This window comes from Rhizomucor pusillus, assembly GCF_041956525.1.
Source record: "Rhizomucor pusillus strain CBS 183.67 unplaced genomic scaffold VTP01scaffold_2, whole genome shotgun sequence".
NCBI classification, from domain to species: domain Eukaryota; kingdom Fungi; phylum Mucoromycota; class Mucoromycetes; order Mucorales; family Lichtheimiaceae; genus Rhizomucor; species Rhizomucor pusillus.
Window position 1 is genome coordinate 259361 of NW_027192144.1, and position 22037 is coordinate 281397.

Sequence of the window (22037 nt, forward strand, 5' to 3'; positions counted from 1 at the left end):
AAAATACAAAAGAGCTTCGCAAAGATTGCTGGTGACAAAAGAAATATTCATACAAGAATTTTTGCGTCAGGTGGTAGCAAGCTGGAGAGAATTGTCATCCGTAAACATATCATCATCGTCATCTCGTTCCATCCACTGCGGCCACTCTGGGATTTTTTCAATGACAACCCTGAGAACGTCGAGCCAGCGACCCTTCTCCTTTGCGGTATCGCAGAAATAGTCAATCACTTCTCCCGTGTTGAATACAATACGAAAGCCATTCTTGACAGACGTGGGCGCAAGGCATTCTTCCAAAGACAAGCGCAGATCGTTGTCTTGCTGCAAAATGATCTGGTTGTGCGTGGCCAACACGACTGCAAGTGATAAATCGATGACGACACGCGGGCGGCTAGAGGCATCGCTTGATGAGAAAAGTCGCCATCCTCGCAGCGTAAAGAACCGCCGTCGCCAGAACCGGACATCGCCGCCCAGTTGTGACATGTACCCAGACTGCCAGCAAGTACTGTAGTAACGTCGAATGTTGAGTGCCTGCTCGCATGCATCCAAGTTACTCGGAAACACTGTTGCCTATGTTTCAACGATAGCAGAACGCACATCCGCATCTCAGCATACCGAAATACTTTTCCAAAAGATGTTACCTCTCTTTACCTTTGTATTTTTCAACGAAGGGAAAAAGAAGAGTTGTGCAATAAGCTTTCCGACGGCCTTCTCTGGTATACGAAGCTCCTTGTCACGTTTGGAAATGAGTCCTTGGCGGGCATATCGGTACCAACTGTTCACCAACGCAAAGGACGCCGTGCATAGCTTGGACCGGCACTCTTTCTCGATATCATGAAATGCCACGCGTGTCTGCGCAATGGCTCCATTGAAATCATTGATATACCTCAGTATGCTATTTTTGCGATGCCGCTTCCGCACGGCGAAGAACTTTTGCAAGTGATTAGATTGCAAGATGCTACCTGGCTGCTGGAGTTGTAATGTAATTGTAAATTCTGTGTTAGCTTGGACGTCACTTTTACATCTGTTAGTACCTACAGCTCGGCAAGTATAAACAGTGAAACTTACATGCAAAATTCATGATTAAAATGTACAGTGTGATATAACGGACGGAATTCAGAGTAATATTCAGCGCTGCCGTCGCTGGCTACGCAGCGTATCAAAGATTTGTTGTCTATGGATGGAAGCTTAGAAACGGATGTTTTCGCGGATGACAGCGTGTGATGAAATTACTTGGGTCGATAGGAAAGTCGAGATTATTAGCTGACATGATTCGTACATACAATCTACCTTGTTGTACCGACAGTGATTTTGGTCGTGGCTATAAAGGACTTTGTAAGTTTGCATATTCTTTTTGCTCCCGATTGAGTACTCACAAAATCAGCATGTGAAATGTTTTGCCACGCGCTGCTTGAGATAGATTGCTCTTCGCTCTTTTCTTCAAGTCCGATTGCTTTCTCGGAACGTGCTCTTGTATACGCCAGCATGTCCTCACGCGCCTGGACATTGTAAAGATGCCTGCGCTCCTTATTATCGTTGCTGCTGTTATTGATAATGACATTGCCATCCTGGGAAAGCCAAGATTAGATGACGTTGTTAGAAACAGCGGTCGTATACAAGCTGTGGGCCACGATGGTATGCGTTTCCTTACCTTGAATGATATTCGTTCGAGCTCTGTCATCAGGGCAGTGCTGAATTCGGATAAGCTTGCTTTCAGTGATAACCTTGGAGGTTGTGGTGGTTGCATAGTAACTACAGATTCCACTGCTGCCGGTTCATCCGCTTCCTCCTCCTGCAGCTGATAACCATCATCTTTACTGTATTGATCCTGCATAGCATCATCAAGTACTGAAGTATTTTCGGAATGAAGCTTGCAGTCGTCGTCTGAAGACTCGTTGTCATTATTATCGTCACTGTACCCATTGCTCAAGGCTATATGTGGCTCTTCTTCTTGTTGCTGCTGGTTCTGCACTTGCTGATCGTGATCGTGACTGTGCGTCGATGAAGTATCTGCAGCGTAAAGTGCTGAACTTTTGGCCCTCAGAATGGCTTGCATGATTTGTGCATCGATGGATACAGAAGAACTTGATCTCGACGCAGACAAGTGCTTCGAAGAGTAGGTCGACAAGGGCAGGAGATTCCCATCGTGGCATGTATACGATGCGCTTTTCCGCTTTTCTAGTTGATTCAGTACAACATCTCGTGAGATCCGATTTTTGCGCTGCATATCTTTGTTTTTGGCTCGTCTTTGGGGCTCAAGGTAGCAGAGTAAATCGATCTGTTGCGTGTGTCGTACAGTTTTCGCAGGTGATTCTGTCGATCGTACAACAGATTCTGGCTCAGAGGATTCGATTGTGCCAGCTTGCGGATTTTCTGGTCCACGCTGTTCCTCCTCCTTATCCATTTCTTTCCCCTCCTCCTTTCGGGAATCATCTGACTGTCCATCACATGGAATATTGCTACATGTCTTGTCCTCGCTGTCACCAGTGTCTTCATCCTCATCCCCAGTCTCGCTCTGGCTGACGCTGCTGCTGGTACTGCTGCTGGCAGTGCTCTCATCAACATTGTCGTCATCATCGTGCAGGCTTCCAGCACTGAAAACTTCATCAACATCATCTACGATGTGCGAGCCGGATTCGGGCGTCGCCGATGCATCGAAAAATTCAATTTCATGCACAAGTGGCGTATTGTTGAAGGTAACGGATTTGCGCTGTGCTTTTTTTGTCTTGCCGACTGAATCTTCCACGGCCATCAATGCAAGTCGTGTCGTGTTCAGCAGATGCGCCACATCGCTGTTAGATCGAGAAGTCTCGCCCTGAAACTGCTTTTCATGCCTAGATTGAGGTCCACCGCTGCTGCTGCTGCTGCTGCTTCTTCGCCAATCTGAATAACAACGGTTCGCGGTCAATTCAGGAAACAAGGATGTCTGCGACGTGGACCGAATAGCAAGTGCTGCAATCTCAATGTTTTTTGCTGCGTTTCGGCCGAGCTCGATGCGCGGTTGCGACATCTTTGCTCCTGTTGCTGCCATAGCGCTAGTAGAACTGGTTGCTGAGCATCGTTGCCGATTGCTTTGCTCTGCCTCTGGCAGTTCCGCCATTAAGGTGATAGAAAAGTATGAAAAGGAAAAGTGGGTCTATAGCCGTTGCACTGGACAGACAAGGCAAAGAAGAAGGAGAAGAAGAAAAAGAATGCAGACAATCGGTTTCCCGCTCTAGCTTATGCCGTGCCTAGTTTCGGACACTGCATCCCGCGTAACGAAAACTCTTTCCAAAATAGTAAAATTCTCTCCCCATAATGAAAACCGATTTTCGGCAGCCTCCCGAGCGCCGTCGCTGACAAATGAAATGTCACTCCTTTTTGCGTACTAATAGTTTTCGTCTCTGTGACGCTGGATATTACCAGATATTGCATCCTGGCTGCTGCTGGCTGGCACGCGCTAGTACTTCTAAGGTTTACCTCAAGTCGTTTGTTCACGAGCAAGCCTGTGTATACTAGGGCATATTGCCATTAAACATGTTGAAGCCGCGAGCTTTTTACAAGTGTGCGCGAGAGACAATTTTCCATAGTCAAATGATATATGTAAGCCAGGAGGGATAGGCTTAAGAGCTCACATGGGAAAAACAACATTTGCTGCCAAAGGATGGTGCGATACATAGGCTATGTGGCAAGGCCAAAAAATGTCTGGATTTTGCGCATTGAGCCATGCAAAACTTGAATGGTACAATAAATGCATACTCCGGCTGGATGGACACATGCAGCCCGTTTTTATTATTACCTTCACTTGAACAAGAATAGATGTCTGCTACGTACCTGCTAGGTATGCATGTGATTTCATGCACCTGTTGAATAATTTATTTGATGTTTGTGAACGATCAACAAACGTGATGTAAACATAGATCATCGGGGCATTGGAGCGAACTCAAGTACGGAACTTCCCTTTTCTTACTTGCAAATGGAAATCAGCTTGCATGAAATTCAACACACGCTCGACTACAGAAAGTCCATAATCTTTTATCAAATTGGGAGGAGAGAAAGAGAGAGAGAGAGGAAACAAGAAGAAACAACAAAAGAAAAAAAGAAAACAACGGTGCATCCAGGAGGGGATCATGTCAATACATATAATAAGCAATACTATATACCGTCGACTAGCACGTAGTCACTCAGACTATAATACAAACGATGAGCGGCTTCTTTGGAGTTGGACTGTGTTATGCTGCGTCGTTTTGTAATGATTGGATTGGACTGATCGCTAGAGAAGTTTGTGCCGTTTGTGTAGTCCATGCTCGAGCCATTCAAAGTGCCTGAAATCATTCTTTCTCCTGGCACGGCATTGTTCAACCATATACTCGGATGGTGCTGCCAGATACACGGGGACGTCGACGTCGACGAGACTGCTGCTGTTGCTGGTGGAGGCGGTAAAGAATGTTGTTGCTGCGAGAAACTAGGGCAATCCTTGGCCCAATGTCCTTTTTGCCTGCAAGCTTTGCACTGACCCACATCCGTCAAGTCTCGCGGGAATCCGGCGTCAGCTAGTCTCTGTAAATTTTGCTCGAATGAATGCGGCAGTCCTGGCTTACGCCCATATGGATAGCAAGGAATTGCACACTGCCATGCGCCGTTGAACTGTATCGGGGACGTTGCGGCATATACCGTGTAGCGGCGCTGAGACTTGCCCTGAAGATCGACGAGCATTGTGGTGCTTGTGAGTGCGATATCCATCGCGACCAAATGGAGACTGCATCCGATTTCGAGTAGATTCCATGCTACGCTTTGCAACGTTTCTGTTGGGCAGCATTTGGAGTACGCGTTTAATGCATCAAAGAACAAAGGAATGTTGTCGCTGTTTGCAGCGCGAACTAGCTGCAACCACGCCTCGCGGGGAGTAACGGTCGGTATGAATGGACAGTCCCGTGCAATGGAGTGTGCGCCTGAACCGCAGTGCCGGCACCCGATGCTTCCAATTTGAACAATATTTTGCAATAGCTGCGTGTTGGCCATGACAAAGTTGATACTGTTCCTTTCGTGACCGCTACCAAGCGTCCAACGTCGATGCTGTGCTCCCATGGTGCTTGAACGTCGCTTATTAAAATCGCGTGCAGGATATGATCGCAGTGGCTGAGGCCATATATCACTTTCGGTGGGAGTTGGTGGCATCGATGACATAGAGCTATCATCGTCGACGACCTTGAGGATACTGGAGAAGCGGTCTTCCCACTGATGCGTCGAGTTTGGATCCGCAGAATTCCAGCCGTCACCGTGGAGAACGTCGTTAGAGCGAGGATCAGGAGGAGCGCCAGCAGCTGTTTGTGTACATTGCTGTTTAGTTGCAATAGGCGGCCACAACGTGAAGCCGGAGGGCCATTCTTGACGTTGAACAGATGCTGTTGCTGTTGTTGCTGAAAACAAGTTATTTGAGTACGACAACACGGATTTCAAGTTTGTAATTTGCTTACAAGTAGTGTTTGGTAGCCATTCCTTTGTATGATTCTTGTTGGTGGAAGGAATGATGGGCGCGGTCCAAGGTGTATATGTGCGTTGAATATAGTCTGTGCCCGTGGATAGTCGTCGGTACGTGGAGGACTGTGTGTCAAATGAACGATCCTTATCCTGACGCCAAATATTCTGAAGATTTAGACCGTTTTCTTGTGAGTTGTGTGCTAATGGATTGTTGATGGAATCGTTTGCGCTTTTAGGCAGCCGTTGCGTAACATCAAATTCTGCGATACATTGATGAGTCTTTTGCATATACGAGCTTCAAATAAACACAGCCACATGCTCTTACCATGTTCAAAGATTTTCGCCGCCGCATCTTGTTTGGAGTTGGCTTTTGTACTTAACGCTGGTAGCAATGGAGGAGGGCGAATACGCTTGTCCGATTTCTTTTCGGCAATGGTTTCTTTGGATGATGCATGAGTTGTGGTTTGCTTGGTTTTATCTTCGTGCTTGTTTGCAGCTTCGCTGTTGTTGGCAGAAGAAGATGACAGCGATGTCGATGCTGTTGAAGATGAATCTATATCACGCAGCCACGGTACATTGCGCCAGCTAGCGCGCGATACGTCGTGTGTTCGTTCATATTTGGACAAGTAGGAGGAGCATTCGTCTGCAGTTTGGCCCCAATCAATGACACGTTCGGGTTTCACTTGATCCCATCCTCCCGGAGATGGTGGGATGGGCTTGAAATCTGGCCTGGAGTAGCGCGTCTTACATCGCATGAAAAGCGCGATTTCATCCGTTTTTATCACTCTGTCACGCTCTTGCTTTTGGCCAAAACCGTCGTGCTTGCCGACAGGACCCGCATTTTTTCGATTGCAAGTGAAACTTGATGCACGTTTGTTTTGATTGTCAGATGATCTGCTTAGGCGTTTACCGCTGCGTTTATGTTGGTTGCTGTTAGTTTGCAACTCACTCTCTTCATCTGCGATTGTAGAGTATGAATCGAGATCAGAAAATCGCTGTGTATCGCCAGAGCTTAAGGAGCTCGTGCTCTGTTGCTCGTCGTTTGACGCCAGCTTTGGTTGTGGCAAATCGCTATGCTGACGATCGTCCTGATTGGACCATACTTTTTTGTTACACAGCATGTGCCAGGCACTCGGAAGCTGTCCCGCTCGGGCCGCAGGTATGGTGTCGTCTCCTAGTGGGCTTTTTGCAATAGAGGGCGACTCCTGCTGGAAGTCTGCATGCATCGCAGACAGACTGTTAGTATGGCTCGGGCCAGCAAGTCAGGGGTGGTTTATGTTTACCTTTGTTGATTATATTGGATCTGTCACCGTTAACACAGTCCCCCGCATTACTTTTTCGCTTATGGTGCGTGCTTATTCCTATGATTCCATCATGATAACGTTCGTTAACACATGAGCACTTAAACGATGTCGTTTGATAAATACGTACCTGATTGGTTGCCATCAGGGTACAGTCGTTGTTGTATGGTATCTTCTACATCAAACTGCTGTACACTTGAAGGAGGAAGGCTGTAAGCATTCATGCCGCGTTTGACTATTCTAAAAGGATAGTATATCTTCGGTTTGGTCTTAAAAGTGCAGAGTTTGGAGGCCAAGCTAACAGCGTCCAGGTGAAGCCCAGGATACCGTGTGGGTTTTCTCTTCCTTGGTTGCGAAAGGTTTCCCAGGAGATGAAAAAGCGTCAGAAAAGTTTGCGGAGCAGAAAAGAAAGGCGTTGTAAATGGTAATACTACAAACTAAAAGAGACCGTGATTTTATTGAACTGTTGTGTCGTGGCAATAAGATGCAGGGGCAAATCGTCGCAAAACTAAAGGGGGCTTTTGTTGTTACTGTTATTGACTGAACACAACCCAAAAGCCACTATCCAGCTGGTACAAACAGAGTAACCTTGTGGATGAATGCTACAGGTCTCGTTGATTGGTGTCATTTTGGTGTGTTGGCCCTAGCAGCGCACTGATCGATAAGCAGTGATGCCTCAAGCCAACTTGAGAGCGGAGCGCCAAAGCGAGCAGAGCTTGGTGGTCACCACAACACGGTTACTTTTCTCTCGCCACGCAGGATAATGACTGCTCCAGTAAGATATCAGTACTTGATCTCACGGTAATAAATGAGGGGACAAAGCAACTGCTTTTGGCTGCTGTTGAAACTGACTGGTACGGTATGTACAAAGAACCGGCGACATTGTGTTTTCCCTGACTGTGGGCACTTTGGCATACTTTGTAAATGAGCGCGAGAATCCCCGGGCACAAGATGGCAAGACGCTGTTCGAACTAGTGAAACGAAAGAGACAACGCACCATCGAAGAACGGGAACGGAGAAGGAGAGGTGGAGCTGATGAAGCGTAGTAAAAACAAAGACCAATTTCATGTAATTTACACACTCACGGCCTGCGCAATGGAGAGCAACTCGATATTTGCAACTTTATCATTCTCAGCAAACGATGTGAAGCTACGTAAAATTAGAGACTTCTTGCAACCATTTACAAGATGCAATGCATACCACCTTTCATATTCCGTAAACATTAAATGTCGTTACAAGCACCATTGTCACTATGTTGCGGAACATAACAACTATGCACTTCTGTTCCTACCATTATCCGACTGTGAATATATCGCCTTGAGGAGTCTTTACATTATTAAAACAGAGGGAAGCACATCGCCTGCTACGATATAACAAGCTAACCACCGTCCTTGGATATGGAAGCTCTCAAAACAAAGCTTAGTGATGGAACAATTTGGTCAAGAATCGGTCTGTTACTGTTGGAATAGCTACAGTCGAGAGATACTGGAAACGCTCGGCGTTGCCCTATCTTAAACCTGTAACGATATGTTTGAAAAAGTGTGGAGAATGATCATAAAGACCGTTGAAAATACGTTACTATATAAGCGCACGTTTTCAGGCGACGTAGTAGGTCAATAAGATAGCAGAGTGTAAGAAAGAGGCCTCAATGTTAATTTAATTACGATATTAATAATAATGGGATTTGCTTCCGACAGACAGATAGTGGTCACTGTTGGATAGACTAATCGTGTTGCAGATGAAGGAGTTGACATCGATCCATACACATGAATAGATAAAGATGGAGAAAAAAGGTAGAAAAAGGCGAAAACAAGTATGGGAGAGAATTTCGTCATTTAAAGTGCTTGCGAATAGGGACACTCAAACAGTTCGATACAAAGGTCTTCCCGATTTATTATATGCACTTGAACGAAGAAAGATTGGGCTATAAAGAACCTGTCTTGCTTTTATAGTTGCCGATAGCATAAATGGACCTCTCATAAATATTATTGATTTGAAAGCGTGCCTTTGTGCTGTAAACCACATTCTAGGTCTCCTTTGCATCAACTACAATGTATACGCAGTTACTATCTGTCCGAAAGGACTACTACCTATCTGTACGAAGCAAGACCCAACTTTAAGTTCATGAAAGTAAGGACTGAGCTCACACAAGTATTTACCACAAGGAAGCATGAAATCTCTGACATGACGGAAAGTGTTATGACTAAGTGTGATACGTAAGTTAAAAGTTTTGTATGAACGACAATGCACCCTCGTCAATTTCAATGGGGTAATAAACTAACAGTATCGACCGCTTTCCTTGGCGAAACTGTTGTCGCTTGAAGGTAAATGGTAGGATAGGTTGTCGTATGGAAGAAATGTTTGATTTCTATGGGTTGCACCAACCACCCTTCCAACGCTGTAATATGGAATTATATGCTTTCTGCATACAATTTTCGTTTCATTTCGGTATACATTAAACTTTGTTTATCACATCCAATAACATTTTGAGCTTAGAATGATGAACAGGAGGAGCTGCTGTGCACCGCGAGTCCCAAGTTTGTGTGATTATACATATGACTTCGTTTCACAATGGCAAGAGAGAGAGAACATTTGCGTAACACGATCACATAGATCTTAAAACTAGGAAAATAGCGTGCTAGAACTGGAAGAATAATTGCCACAAGAAAGCAATTTTCCAAAAAGTACCAAAAGTAAAATAGGACACTGGAGTCTTTTTTCCGAAAGAAGGGAATTGCGATCACTAGTTTCCTTGGCGGAGAGATTCCATATTCTCTATGGAAGTCTGGGTTTTCTGATTTGACAGCACACATTAACGCTGGTTGAATATGCCTACCAGCGCGAAAATCGTCTTGCGAGCAAATCTATTTACAGTACGCGTGATCAGGAGAACAGGGGCGGAAAACAAGTAGTGGTTGCCAAGTACCTGTATTGCATCGTAACAGATATCAAACGGCGGCGTCGGCAGCAGCAGCAATGACGGCAGTGATATGATGTTAATCCATTTTCAGTGTTAAACACCGCGGTGTGAAAACTGAGAAGCAGGATCCTTCGCTTGTGCAACTCGCTAGCTCCTCTCGAGGTCGATCAGGTTTAAACCCCTCTTCTCTTCGCGGATCGCTACAGCTTTGTATTTATGCTGCACCTCCTGTGAAGAAACACATTTCTTTCCTCATTCGCGCCTCCCTTTAAATTTTACTGTCTTCTCCTTCTTTTTGTCTTTCGACTTTCTCCTTTCTTTCCTTCTCTCTCTTTTGCTTCTACACTTTCAAAACAGCTGATGCGTATTTCTCGTTGTCTGCTATTGTCGGCCGCTGGCATCAGCTCCTTTTGCTACGCTGTCGCCAACAATGAGCAACAAATCTTCAGAGCATCGCGCGAACAGCAGCTGCTAGATATTGATAATAACTCTCCACGGATTTCATTGTCGCCTTCAGTCGACGTCGTTGTCATGACAAATACCCTCAGCGAATATTACGAAAATATCGTAGACCAAGTTATGGCAACACTCACGGAGGATGTCATGGCATCAGCACCGTACTCGTTCATGTCGATTTTTCGTCTGCGGCCAGTGCATCAAGGTAACTAAAGATCGGCATCCTGCTTCCGCTTGCAGAGATACAAACGTTATTTGTTTTTTTTGCAGATGCATACCAACCGGTTCTCCGCTCATTCGTGCATGCTCTGAAGGATCATCTGAATCTCCTAAGAGTAAACTTGCTCGCCTCGGTCCGGCCTTTGGTAGAATCCAATATGGCGGGCGTCTTACCGGCTCCTGGAGACACAATCTCACGTGGTGGGACGATTTCCAGCGCGGAATTGACCAAAGATATCCTCTCTTTAAACCAACGCATGGGCGCACAGCTCGGATTGATAGTGAACGCACGCGAAGCTGCCGACACTATCATTGATCAATCTTTACCGGATAGTCCTGACCTGGCTCAAAGTACAACCGACGACGAACGAGAACCAGCGCAAGACAACCGCAGGCAGCTTCAGCAGCAACAACAACAGCAACATTTAGATACCCCTTTTGTATTCCGCAGGCGACAGATGATACAAAGACACCAGAGCAGGAACTTGGCACGAATAGAGAGCTTGCTCTGCACTGTGCAGCATGATTTTACACACCCACCGATCGACAGCAAGGCGGCTGATGCAATGACTAACTGGTTAAGCTCATGGTTATCCGATATTGAACAAATTCTCTCTGTTGAATTCGACGAACGCGTTCAGGACGCTACGCAATCTATCCTTGAGGACTTTCTCGTAGACGAGTAAAGAGTGGTCTTCTTTTGAGCGCTCTCCGTTCTACTATTCCCATTTGCTTCCTATTCCTTGTTCCATCTCATCTCCTGTTCATGCTCCTCCTGCACATTTAATTATACTGTACATAATTTATGACTCTTTTTCTACCAAGCCTTCTTAATAATATATGACGAACTACGACCATGAGTCATGCCTGTGTATCTTTTTTTGCCACCGCGAATGAGTATTCCGACTCGGCAGCAATTCCACGCAGCGATCGAGTCATTTCTTCAAGATGTACACGCACATGCATCGCCATCTTGCGTATGGACGCTTCACACAGATGACAAGGCACGGTTGTTCAGTACTTTACTTTTCTTAAAGGTACATGTTAACTTTTTTCCTTTTAGCTGGGGTACCAGTTTCTGTCGTCAAAAGTATCAGTGCGCAGCGACAGCGACGCTGTTTCCCCCACAGTTTTGGACGAATCAGATTCAGTTCAAGAATATTGCGACCCAGCAACAGTCGACATGTCGTCAAGATGCTACGTCGACGTTGAGTACTCGATCATATACTCCCCAACATATCGGGTTCCTGTTCTATACTTCAATGCTTACAAGAGTGGTAAATATATCAACCTAAATTCAACGCATGGATAGAACTTGGAAACCGAGCTTCTTTTCTTTCTAGAAGGTACCGTCATGACGCTGGATGAAATTTACAAACATCTCGTCTCCAGAGAGTTCCAGAACAACCTTCGGACTTCACCCGTTGGAATACATGGCTCTATCACCCAGGGGGAGCATCCAGTAACCGGATTGCCGTGCTGGTACTTGCATCCTTGTGAGACCCAAAGGCTGATGCAAGCTATCCAGATCCCTCTGTCCACCCAAAATTACATCAAAACATGGCTGTCATTTGTGGGACCAGCCGTGAATTGCACTCTTCCTCACACTCTATTCGAGACACAACCTCATTAGACATACAATACATATACCACCGGCGCCTGCAAACAGAATCTATAAATGATTATTGCTTTTGATGAGCGAAACAAAGAGAGAATGTACAACAGGAATCATTCGTGAATGCATTTTGTATATATTTTTAGTTTTCCTCGACCTTGGCGAGAAGTTCAGAGTCACGGAACAAGAGGTATTCCTGTAAAATGCCATTGAGTTTCGTCGTTCTTTGCTCAACCAGTCTCGTTCTTATTCAATTACCTCGCCTTGAACCTTGACAGTGCTACCACCAAAGGTAGGCAAGATGACCTTGTCACCAGCAGCAACTTGGAGAGGAACGTGCTTGCCATCCTTGTCCAATGCACCCTTGCCGACGGCAATAACAAGACCAGTGTTGGAGGTTTCCTGAGCCTTCTCAGGGATGAAGATACCAGAAGCAGTTTTCTATAGATGAAAACGTCTTTTGTTACTCATCGATCGCTTGATAGTATTGGAAACCAAGTTTGTTCGCTTTTACCTCCTGGGGCTTGATGCGCTGAACGAGAACGCGGTCGAGGAGAGGGACAATGTTCTTGACTTTGCTGATAGCAGACTATGCACACATTATATCTCAGTATTGCAGCGTAGTCGCTACTATTTGAATGCTTCCACTATAGTTACCATGGGTGCAGGTAAACTCGAGAAACGTCAGAGGAAAAGAAGGTGAAAGGTCAGTTTGGAATATGCTGGAAGTATAAGTAAACACCGCCGAGATTCGTGACCGCTGTTTTAACAGGCGGGCAGTACATGGTGGGAAAAATGCCAAAATGGGATTTTATTCGCTTTCATACTCTGATTCAGACTTTCCATCTTCATCAAGCTCCACATTATCTTCGTCTTCGTCTTTTTCGCTCTCTGCGCTATCATTGTTACTTTCCGCTTTCGGTTGAGCACCGGTACGCAGTCTGTGCTCTTCTTTCTCTTTCTTTTTACGCTCAACGTTTGCTTCCTGCTGTCTTCTTCGTTCAGCCTTTTCTTCCATGAGTTTCTGTCGTTTCCGTTTCTGTTCAAGCTCCTCAGCCTTTGTCCTGTGGACTATATAAGATATTTTAAGATATGCCAATTCATGGAAACTGTATAGACAGTCAAGACCTACCGAATTTGTGATACAAGACTTCTCCCCCACACAATCCATTTTCCACTTTGATAAGCTGTAATTTCATGCGAGGACCAAGTTCCTGCAGCCGCACTGCGCGCTGCTCGTTCTTTCTGTTATTTCTTCCGTGATAGTTTTGTGCGAGTGTCACCGTCGATTCGTCTCCATCCTCCACATCGCTTTCGGAAACAACTGCCTCTCTAAGGATATAATCCGAGATATCATCGAATTTACTCAAGTCTGGCAGATCCGCATTGATAATCCGCTTGATTGATTTTGAGATGCCGGTGGCCTTTACGCCAATGCTGTAATGTCGCACATCTATGCTGTCTGTATCTTCGTTGTAGTTGAAAAGTAAGACTCGCCGTGTTTGTGATAATTGCATCTGGGTGCAAATTGTAAGCCAAAAATGCTTTTTCATTAACAGCGTCTAAACTCACTGTTTGTACATCGATAGCCGGGAACATATTTTGGAGCATGGCCGTGATGAGTTTGAATTGCTTTCCTTCTTGCTTAAAATTGTTGAGCACCAGCAATGGGCTCGATACGTAGTCAAGATTGGACGTTTTTGGTGTCTTCTGCAACGCAAGACAATCCTTTGCCAATGCATACTCCATCACTCGGAACGTCAGAGTCGGTCCACGTGGCACACGACATATACGGAGATTGGTATTGGTCTCTGTTCGACTGAATATAAGAAAGTGAGTGACACCAAGTTCACCAGCCACGGCAACAAAATCCTTTAAGCGGTTCGTCCGTCGTTCCTAAAGCAGCAATGTCCTAAGCATACTATTCTATCTCAACGTGATACTACAGCGTGCTTACCTTCAAGTTTGCCGCTGTGTGAGGTTCCATAATTTTGCGCACATCCCGGACAAGCTGTGTGACATTCTTCCCAACGATCCCGGATCGCATCACAAAACTCCTTGGGATCTTGCTCAACTCCTCCTCGCTGGGCGTGACATGAGTTCTAGTCTTTCTCTGTAATACTTGTTAGCCGATCCAACTCTTTCGCTTCGAGAATCGAAAGGTACGTACTCTTCTCTTGGGCATTTTGGGTTAAAGACGATACTTAATTGACAGCCACATGAAGCAATTTTCATAGAAAAATTCAAAGACAGCATTGATACTTTTTGCAGGTGTAGTGCATTACCGCAGCGACCGCAAACTCGTAGAACTCCATAGATAGCTAGGATTGCTCAGTGAGTTGCTGCGCGAGGTTAAGCAACGAAGAAATTCTGACAATACACTAGCCATAATCTGATGTCGCATATACATAGGGTATACCGAATGGGTTGCGAGAGGGAAGTCCTTCCTGAATAGAGGAATAGAAGCGAATAAGGAAAACGAATGAGAACCTATAGAATGGTAGAAACAATGTGTTACGCCGTTTGTTTGACACCTACAGTTGGCCTAAGGAATGGATCCTTCTGACTGGTGCTCTGCAGTGAGGAACTAGCATTATGTTACCTATCATCTTGTGTCAATGAGCTTCCTTGCCCTTTGTAAGCATCACCCAAAACATTATGCTTGGAAAGCGTTCCCTATCAACATCTATAAACTCTGTTAATAGGCCATATGCCTCGATGCTGTGGATGAAAATAGTAGCTCAGTATTGCTCGCGCGGAGAAATGTTTCTGTCAGCGAGTAGAGTAAAATCCAGGGCTAATGCTATAGTTCGGAACTTGAGGAATGTTCTGCTCTATTATCAACTAGTGCTATGGCAACGAAGTAGCACAATCGTTTCAGATATATCACTTTAAAGAGACTCGCTGGTGCATTATACGCAATTGATCCGGTGAACACGAAATGAGCTGATTGTGACTGTAAATTAAGTCAGTAGCGCACGGCATCTCAGACTGTTCATGCAGGAAAAGCCCAAGTTCCGTACTCTGCCTATCTTTTTTACCACGCCATGAACCTGATCACTCATTGGTGCCCATCTAACATCTTGGCCAATGACACCAAGCCAAAGAAGTTCTGTCTTATTATTCTGAACCAACCAATAAGCCAGAAGAAGCTCTTTGACAGGTTGTGGTCGAACGGTGAGAGCGAGAGAAAGAAAAAGATAGATAAAACTGCTGGGCAGCAAGCTTATACTTATCTGCGATGCGCGCATATATCGCGTCCATTGCTGCCAATTCAGCTGCCTTCAAGTTTTGCGCAGATGGTGGCTCCAATAGACTCTACGACGCCTTTAAGGACGAACCAGACAAATTGGAACGGCAAGTATCACGTAGACGTTTATGTACGCTTCCATTTTAGAAAAACGTGCATATCTGTTTACACATGCCAAATGCAGATACCTTCCGAATGAAATTAGAGGGGATTTGGACTCCATGCGACCTGAAGTGCGGGAATTCTATGCAAGCAAGGTAAAACTTTGCAAGTATGGTTGCGGAGGAAAGAAAGCTTCCTGATCCGGCTCTCCTAGAATGTGACGATCACGAAAATAGATGATCAGGATTCGACGGACTTTATGAAGTGTGTCTATCTTCTACAAGAAAAAGAATTAGAATTGGATGCGGTGGTACGTCTATAGGACTGTCAAGCGTCCAAAGGCAGGCGTATGTATGAATAATCCCTTAAATACCCTAGTTTGACATCGTTGCCATGCCTGCTCTCGGTGGCCGTTTTGACCAAACAATGGCCAGCATCAACCTTTTATATTCTATGAAAGATCAGTTGGAGCGCCGGGTTATCCTTGTGAGCGATGAAAGTGTCACTGTGCTCTTGGACAAGGTACGACACATTTTTCATTCCTCGTCAACAGCGTTTTTTTGAAAACCCATATTTGACAATCTTTCTTCAGGGCTCGCATCATATCCACTGCCAACCTGACTATGAAGGTTTGATAAGCAATTTAAATGTATGCTGAGCTGCAGATGTATTAATTGTTAGCAGGTCCCACGTGTGGTATTATACCTATTGGTTCGCCAACCGTGTTGACAACCAAAGGATTGCGATGGAATTTAGGCAAGTATTGTATGTAAGCTTATGCAGTTCGGGTTCCAATTTAACTTTCTGGTTTTTTCCACAGAAAATCACGAATGCTCCTTTGGAGGCATGGTTAGCACCTCCAACATGCTTGCCAACGATCTTATAGAGATAAAGACTACTGCACCGGTTGTATGGACTATAGAGATTAACAAAAATCTGCAGCAATGACGCGGTTGAACCGCGCGCTAACCCACATTAGAAAATATAATTTATTCAGCTCATTTACTGGATTTTGCATTTGAGATCTGCTGATAACAATATATGCATAAGCAAAACAAAGGGCAATAGGATGAATTTAAAGCAACTGCAGAATATATATCGATAAAGGAACCGAAAGGCGGAATTCACTGGAAATTGTGTAAAGGTTTGAGATAATAACGCACTCAAGTAGAGGAACTGGGAAGATGATAATCGATAGTATCCTCTATAACTAATCTTTTATCTTCAAAACTGCATACCTTATACATAAGCTGAAAGCTTATAAAAGCTTTTATTTCGAGAATCTGGGTCGAAATATTACAAAGTAATGTCAACAATGAAGTTTATTTTCACGACTAGCTACCTTATTTACAGATAATCAACACGCTCGCATGCAGGTACTGGGAAACGAGCCCTACAGAAGACTCACGCCATGTATTCGATATCCTCAAAGTATATCTAGACACTCGGATCGAAAGTTTATCGACAGATAGCTGCTTGCGAGGCGGGCTCGAAGTTCGAGGGGAGATGCTAGGAAACTCCCGGTATATATGATGCTGGCAGTGTGTAAAAGGAAAGAACTGCTGAATGCTATTAATCTTCGGTTGCATTTTCTGGTGAGACGTTTCTTTTATGCCGCGGGTACCTGGAATATATATTCAAGTGTGCACAAGGTACTAAAACAGGGCTGGTTTGAGGCATTTGTTGCCATTGGCCGACTGTAAAATGCGACCAAAATCCAAACCAAATCGCGGTGAAAACGAATATCCGTCTTCCTTCCCCTTTCCACTCCAATTTGGTTTTGTAGTATCCTTATGCAGGCTGACTCTAGACGTCATGGAGCCGAATATATAGAGCTATCAGGAACAGCCAAAGACTCATTCGAGCTCGACAAGGACGATCGTGATGGCAACGACGATGGTGAACACGCGAGATCTGGCTTTTCCGAGGAGCGAGCGGCTATACTAGAGCGTCGATACTCTGATATTGAGCACCACCCATTAACAGCCTCTCGTGGTTCATCCTCGTCTTCGTTGGAAGAGCCGTTTGACAGCCTCGAACACGAAAGGAAACTCACCAAAACCCAGGAACGCACGGCTACACATTTGACTCGGGAGGTAAGATTTTGATTGGATTTTGGACATTTTTCTTTCTCTACTTGTCTATCATGACATCCTTCTCCAATCGATGTTTCTTTGCTACCTCCTTGCTTCGCATACACTCGAAGGCGGAAACCTTCAAATTTTTTTTATCGAAACACTTCCCCTTTTTCTTAATCCTTTCTCTTGCTTCCCCCCCTCCCGGATCTTCCCTCGAAACAATACGAAATGGATATTCCCTTTATCCTTCGAGTCTTTTATATCCTCTTGAATACCTATGCTCAAATATCCATATGCGCCTCGAAATCTCACCGTTGGTTACACCTATATTTTGCATTACCCTTGCAGGCATTCCCTATGCTCGTGGTATCAGTCATCGGTCTCATCCTGGCTGGTGTGCTGATGGACAAATTCCAGGTAAACAAACATGTCCATAAATGACTGGCCCTGTGTGAGAGAGAAAGAGAGGAAAAGAGAGATAGGAGGAAAATTAGCAAATGCGTATGTAATAATAACAAAAAGCACCTTGTCAACACCTAGGCATGGGACGTGTTCCTCAAGACTCCTGAGCTGTTCATTTTGCTTCCAATTCTGCTAAACCTTAAAGGCAATCTCGAAATGAATCTAGCTGCCCGGTTTTCTACTTCGGTAAAATTCTTGTGCAACCATGGCCTGATGATTGTTTGCTCACACAAATATTTGCATTACCAGGCAAATCTGGGAGACTTGGATCATGCTCCCACGCGGCATTCGCTCATTACCGGCAATTTGGCCTTGTTGCAAGTTCAGGCACTCGTATCTGGAGCCATTGCAGGCGTCGCTTCATTTGCCCTAGGCATCGTCACGAAAAAAGGGAACGGCACAAGCTTCTACGAGAGCATGTATATGACATCGAGTGCTATGGTATCGGCCTGCGTGTCTAGCGGCATACTGGGTGTCTTTATGTGCGGTTTGATATTGCTCTGTCGACGCCTCAACGTAGATCCAGGTACATCAGAATCTAGTTGATTTCATATGGGGGATACTGAACTGTCTCTGATGCTGTAGATAACATTGCTTGCCCAATGGCTTCCTCTACTGGTGATATTATAACCCTTATTCTGCTTGGCGGCTGCGCAGTTGTTCTCCAAAAACATATGGGTATGTTTCGTTTACACTAACAAGCTGGCAATGCTATTACACAAATTCTGACATAAATGTTTAGAGTCTCTTTTCAGCACCGTTGTATTCATTATTATGGGATCGTTTGTGCCTTTGTTTGGGTTTATGGTACATCGGAACAAGCACGTCAAGGATCTACTGTTTGCTGGGTGGACTCCTATCCTTGTCGCCATGGTTATTTCCAGGTAACTTACTGAGTCGATGTTGCAGTCTGCAATTGCATATTTAACCTCCTCCACACAGCCTTGCAGGTGTTGTGCTAGAGGAATACGTGGAGGAATTCAAAGGCGTTGCATTGGTTACGCCTGTATTGATCGGCCTTGCAGGCAACCTTGGATCCATTTATGCATCCCGTATCAGTACTTGCTTGCATAGCGAAACGGTTGAAAATTATCGTGTCGTCGAGCTGACGTTACTCGCCATGAATATACCTGTTCAACTTGTATTCCTGCTCATCATATGGGGTTTTGGCATGGGCCAATTGACATACAACTTTTGGTTCTTCTTTGTCTACTTTGTAGTATCCATGTTATGTGTACGTACGAAATCCATTGCAAGACTTCAATCTGATTACTGACATTCATGTTTGGGACTAGACTTGGATCTGCTTGAAGATAGGTAAAATGATGACATTGGCATTCTGGAAGTTAGGCTATGACCCTGACAATTATGTCATTCCCTACTTGTAAGTCATATTGACTGACATCTCATCCATCGTGATATTCAAAGCATATCGTCATCGTTAGAACTGCCAGCATCGACGTTATCGGCACAGCCATGCTCGTTGCAGCCTTTGCCTGGCTCACGTCTTCAGGAGCTGATGACATGAAAGCATCCCATGAAAACTAAATGGGCGCGCAATATCCTGCTTTTCCACAACCCCCACCTCTTGCATACTATACCTCATTCTTTCATTAACTATGACATCCATTTGTAACTTGAATATTTTACTATTTCCCCGTGTATAGAATGTCAACTTTTCCTTCACTCTTTCCAATCTTTATGTACAACTTTAAAATTATTTATTTCTTCTTTGGAGGAACCGTAGAAATGACTTTGATGCTTTTCACAAGTGGCGAATAGATAGGGAATCGTTGCTCAATGCCGACACGCAAAAGGACGCTGCGCAGGGTGAACGAGCTGCTAATACCGTTTCGTCGGATAGCAACGCATACACCAGTAAAAGTAGCAGGCGTCTTGTCACCGGTTGCACTGATCGTCTCTACAGTCAGGGTATGGCCAACTCGAATGCCGTTGGGATTCTTTTTCGAAAACAAGTGTGTTCGTCCGTCGTGATCTGCTTGCTCCAATTGTCGTGCATTGACATACTCCATGACGTTTTTAATGTTCGATGCGTTGGTGGTGGCAGCGGCAGCATTGGCATTCGTACTGTACCGAGCTGTCAAATTTGGTGGAAGGTTAAGGAGACTATTCTGCGTTCTTCTTCGGTCCACAGTAGTCTAAAGGTTGTCGTTACCTTTGCTTACTATAGCAAGAGTGCTTGACAGGCCACTGCGGGCCATTAAATGTCTGATGCTGTTCATTATGTTCGCAGAGTGCAATACCAAACACTCAATGGCTTATTGATTCCGGCCCCCTCCTTCAGCAAAAATTCCTTTGGAAGCCCGCAAAGACCACTTGCCACATTCAGGTACATCCGGGACTTTTCCACCAAGTCACAGCATCCATTAGTGGAGACATTGTTTTGCGCTGTGCTCTTACTGATTTTGCGCCAATAGCAGCCCAATTTGCGCCTGGCCAGAGGGAACTTTGCGTTGGTCAAGAAATACTGTAAACAAATAGAGATAAATGGTCATCGCCGGATACATCGTTATAAGAAGCGTCCCCAGCTTTGCGCTTAGAAATGCATTTGGAGCCTTTTAAAAAACGGTTTTGCGTGCAACAAAAAGCGATCAACGCAACTTTGCAACAACCTTTTGCCATCAACGTCCAGGGTATTTATGCATATACTGTATGTATCGATTTATGATAAAGCTGTATAATGTCCATCAAGAGGTACGTACACTGTATTAAATGTAACTTCTCAATTCTTTCCAAGTACCATTAACCTTATTTGACGGTCGTATGCCCTTCACGAGCCAACATGCCACCTCTGTGTGCTGATCAGATATGGCTCATACATCTATGCCTATATTGTTTTCATTTCAAAGGTACATATGTCCAAGCATGATTACAACAGGCTCTTATCCAAGCAGAGAAGACCGGAAATGCCAGGGAAGACGGTTGTTTCACTCTTTATCTGCATGAAAATATAAAGCTTCAGGCGCCATCAGACTCTCTTTCCGTGAATCATCTTCTTTTCCAGCAAAGCTTATGACACGCAGGAAAAAATGCAGCCAGACAGTGTTACTGAGAGCTGATAATTCCAACAAAAGCACCATATCTCGCGAGAAACAGCTGCAAATATTCATACAGTTAAAAAAGATAGTTGCAGATCATGACAAATTCAAACAGAACGAAGAAAAAGAGACGAAAAACAAATTGATGAAGAGCAAAAGAGTACCTCGAGGTACCTGGGAAATCGCTGACGTGGCTGCACAAGTCAAGACTGCATCTGGAGTGGATCGATCTCATGAACACCGTGATACTCTACAATATTTCTATAACTCTTCAGCAGAAAACCAAGCAAAATGGAGTCAAGAGCTGGCCCTGAAAAAAGCGTATTCGCAGGAAGGCTCCCGTGAAAGGGCATACGTGAAAGAAGCTTGCGGAACCGGGAAGAAGTCTATTCCCATTATGTTCAACGGCGACCAAGGTTTAGGAACAAACGCACGGTTAAAACGCCACGTGAAGGGAGTGGTCAAGAAGATACGAAAAGAGCACCATTTGCACACAGTCGTGGCCATGACATCAGAATATAGAACATCTCAAGCCTGCGGTTGGTGCCTAGGACCTGTTGTGCGACCCAGGGCAACCATCCTAAAGGATGGCAAGAAGAAAAAGCGGTCCGTTCATGGTGCTTCTTTATGCATGAATACCAAATGTCTTTTGTATAGGGCCGGGCGAGCCGTACAAGACATTCAGCCGCTTTACACATGCTGAGTACAAACAACTCCTCTGGCATCATTGGTAATAATTGGACTTCACAGTTATGTATCTTTCAGCAAAACTCACAGTGCTGAAATGTTAGGCAATGATGCTCAGGAGGATTCTGTCGAAGGGACAGATATACAATCTTCATTAGATGAATGTAAGTTTTCCATCGATAAGCCTACATGAAACATATGCACTGACTTTATAATTTTTAGGAGAGGTAAGAAAATACAAGGCTACTTTTACGTTAAAGCCAATAGCTTATCAATTCTTGTACTATGCGACCTGGGGCGTCCTTTTGCGCTGGCTCTGCTTACGGGCTTGCACGAATATCGCAAGCGTAAGTCGTCAAATTTCAGTAGATTACAGTGGTCCAACGTTAATTCGATTTCTGTAGCGCCAATATTTCCTCAAAATCCAGTAT

General features: G+C 44.8%; 11 protein-coding genes across 11 annotated transcripts; 6 read left to right on the forward strand and 5 right to left on the reverse strand.

Annotated features, from left to right (window-relative positions):
- Positions 1-66: 66 nt before the first annotated feature.
- Positions 67-3097, reverse strand: VTP01DRAFT_4157 (uncharacterized protein; the record flags this gene model as incomplete). The annotated part of the gene is made up of 6 exons (XM_069382808.1): positions 67-567; positions 649-1012; positions 1066-1171; positions 1231-1318; positions 1374-1565; positions 1649-3097. 6 exons carry the CDS (start codon positions 3095-3097, stop codon positions 67-69), a joined length of 2700 nt encoding a protein of 899 aa, XP_069243572.1.
- A 1034-nt stretch (positions 3098-4131) lies between these two features.
- Positions 4132-6982, reverse strand: VTP01DRAFT_4158 (uncharacterized protein; the record flags this gene model as incomplete). Its single annotated transcript, XM_069382809.1, has 5 exons — positions 4132-5396; positions 5454-5717; positions 5783-6673; positions 6741-6818; positions 6889-6982. 5 exons carry the CDS (start codon positions 6980-6982, stop codon positions 4132-4134), a joined length of 2592 nt encoding a protein of 863 aa, XP_069243573.1.
- A 539-nt stretch (positions 6983-7521) lies between these two features.
- Positions 7522-7804, forward strand: VTP01DRAFT_4159 (uncharacterized protein; the record flags this gene model as incomplete). Its single annotated transcript, XM_069382810.1, has 2 exons — positions 7522-7559; positions 7630-7804. 2 exons carry the CDS (start codon positions 7522-7524, stop codon positions 7802-7804), a joined length of 213 nt encoding a protein of 70 aa, XP_069243574.1.
- A 2234-nt stretch (positions 7805-10038) lies between these two features.
- Positions 10039-11039, forward strand: VTP01DRAFT_4160 (uncharacterized protein; the record flags this gene model as incomplete). The annotated part of the gene is made up of 2 exons (XM_069382812.1): positions 10039-10339; positions 10405-11039. The coding sequence occupies 2 exons, from the start codon at positions 10039-10041 to the stop codon at positions 11037-11039; spliced, it is 936 nt and encodes a 311-aa protein (XP_069243575.1).
- Positions 11040-11246: 207 nt separating this feature from the next.
- On the forward strand, positions 11247-11986 carry VTP01DRAFT_4161 (uncharacterized protein; the record flags this gene model as incomplete). Its single annotated transcript, XM_069382813.1, has 3 exons — positions 11247-11357; positions 11417-11630; positions 11697-11986. 3 exons carry the CDS (start codon positions 11247-11249, stop codon positions 11984-11986), a joined length of 615 nt encoding a protein of 204 aa, XP_069243576.1.
- A 124-nt stretch (positions 11987-12110) lies between these two features.
- Positions 12111-12628, reverse strand: VTP01DRAFT_4162 (uncharacterized protein; the record flags this gene model as incomplete). The annotated part of the gene is made up of 4 exons (XM_069382814.1): positions 12111-12164; positions 12227-12409; positions 12483-12557; positions 12626-12628. 4 exons carry the CDS (start codon positions 12626-12628, stop codon positions 12111-12113), a joined length of 315 nt encoding a protein of 104 aa, XP_069243577.1.
- A 151-nt stretch (positions 12629-12779) lies between these two features.
- VTP01DRAFT_4163 (uncharacterized protein) lies at positions 12780-14153 on the reverse strand (the record flags this gene model as incomplete). The annotated part of the gene is made up of 5 exons (XM_069382815.1): positions 12780-13039; positions 13101-13485; positions 13541-13864; positions 13926-14081; positions 14139-14153. 5 exons carry the CDS (start codon positions 14151-14153, stop codon positions 12780-12782), a joined length of 1140 nt encoding a protein of 379 aa, XP_069243578.1.
- An 862-nt stretch (positions 14154-15015) lies between these two features.
- VTP01DRAFT_4164 (uncharacterized protein) lies at positions 15016-16268 on the forward strand (the record flags this gene model as incomplete). Its single annotated transcript, XM_069382816.1, has 8 exons — positions 15016-15145; positions 15247-15325; positions 15403-15475; positions 15535-15630; positions 15699-15842; positions 15913-15949; positions 16005-16076; positions 16141-16268. 8 exons carry the CDS (start codon positions 15016-15018, stop codon positions 16266-16268), a joined length of 759 nt encoding a protein of 252 aa, XP_069243579.1.
- An 845-nt stretch (positions 16269-17113) lies between these two features.
- Positions 17114-19408, forward strand: VTP01DRAFT_4165 (uncharacterized protein; the record flags this gene model as incomplete). The annotated part of the gene is made up of 9 exons (XM_069382817.1): positions 17114-17416; positions 17747-17815; positions 17939-18046; positions 18110-18386; positions 18446-18538; positions 18603-18744; positions 18803-19094; positions 19156-19244; positions 19306-19408. 9 exons carry the CDS (start codon positions 17114-17116, stop codon positions 19406-19408), a joined length of 1476 nt encoding a protein of 491 aa, XP_069243580.1.
- A 173-nt stretch (positions 19409-19581) lies between these two features.
- VTP01DRAFT_4166 (mitochondrial 54S ribosomal protein bL19m) lies at positions 19582-20082 on the reverse strand (the record flags this gene model as incomplete). The annotated part of the gene is made up of 2 exons (XM_069382818.1): positions 19582-19958; positions 20037-20082. The coding sequence occupies 2 exons, from the start codon at positions 20080-20082 to the stop codon at positions 19582-19584; spliced, it is 423 nt and encodes a 140-aa protein (XP_069243581.1).
- A 982-nt stretch (positions 20083-21064) lies between these two features.
- VTP01DRAFT_4167 (uncharacterized protein) lies at positions 21065-21622 on the forward strand (the record flags this gene model as incomplete). Its single annotated transcript, XM_069382819.1, has 1 exon — positions 21065-21622. One exon carries the CDS (start codon positions 21065-21067, stop codon positions 21620-21622), a length of 558 nt encoding a protein of 185 aa, XP_069243582.1.
- Between the last annotated feature and the right edge of the window lie 415 nt (positions 21623-22037).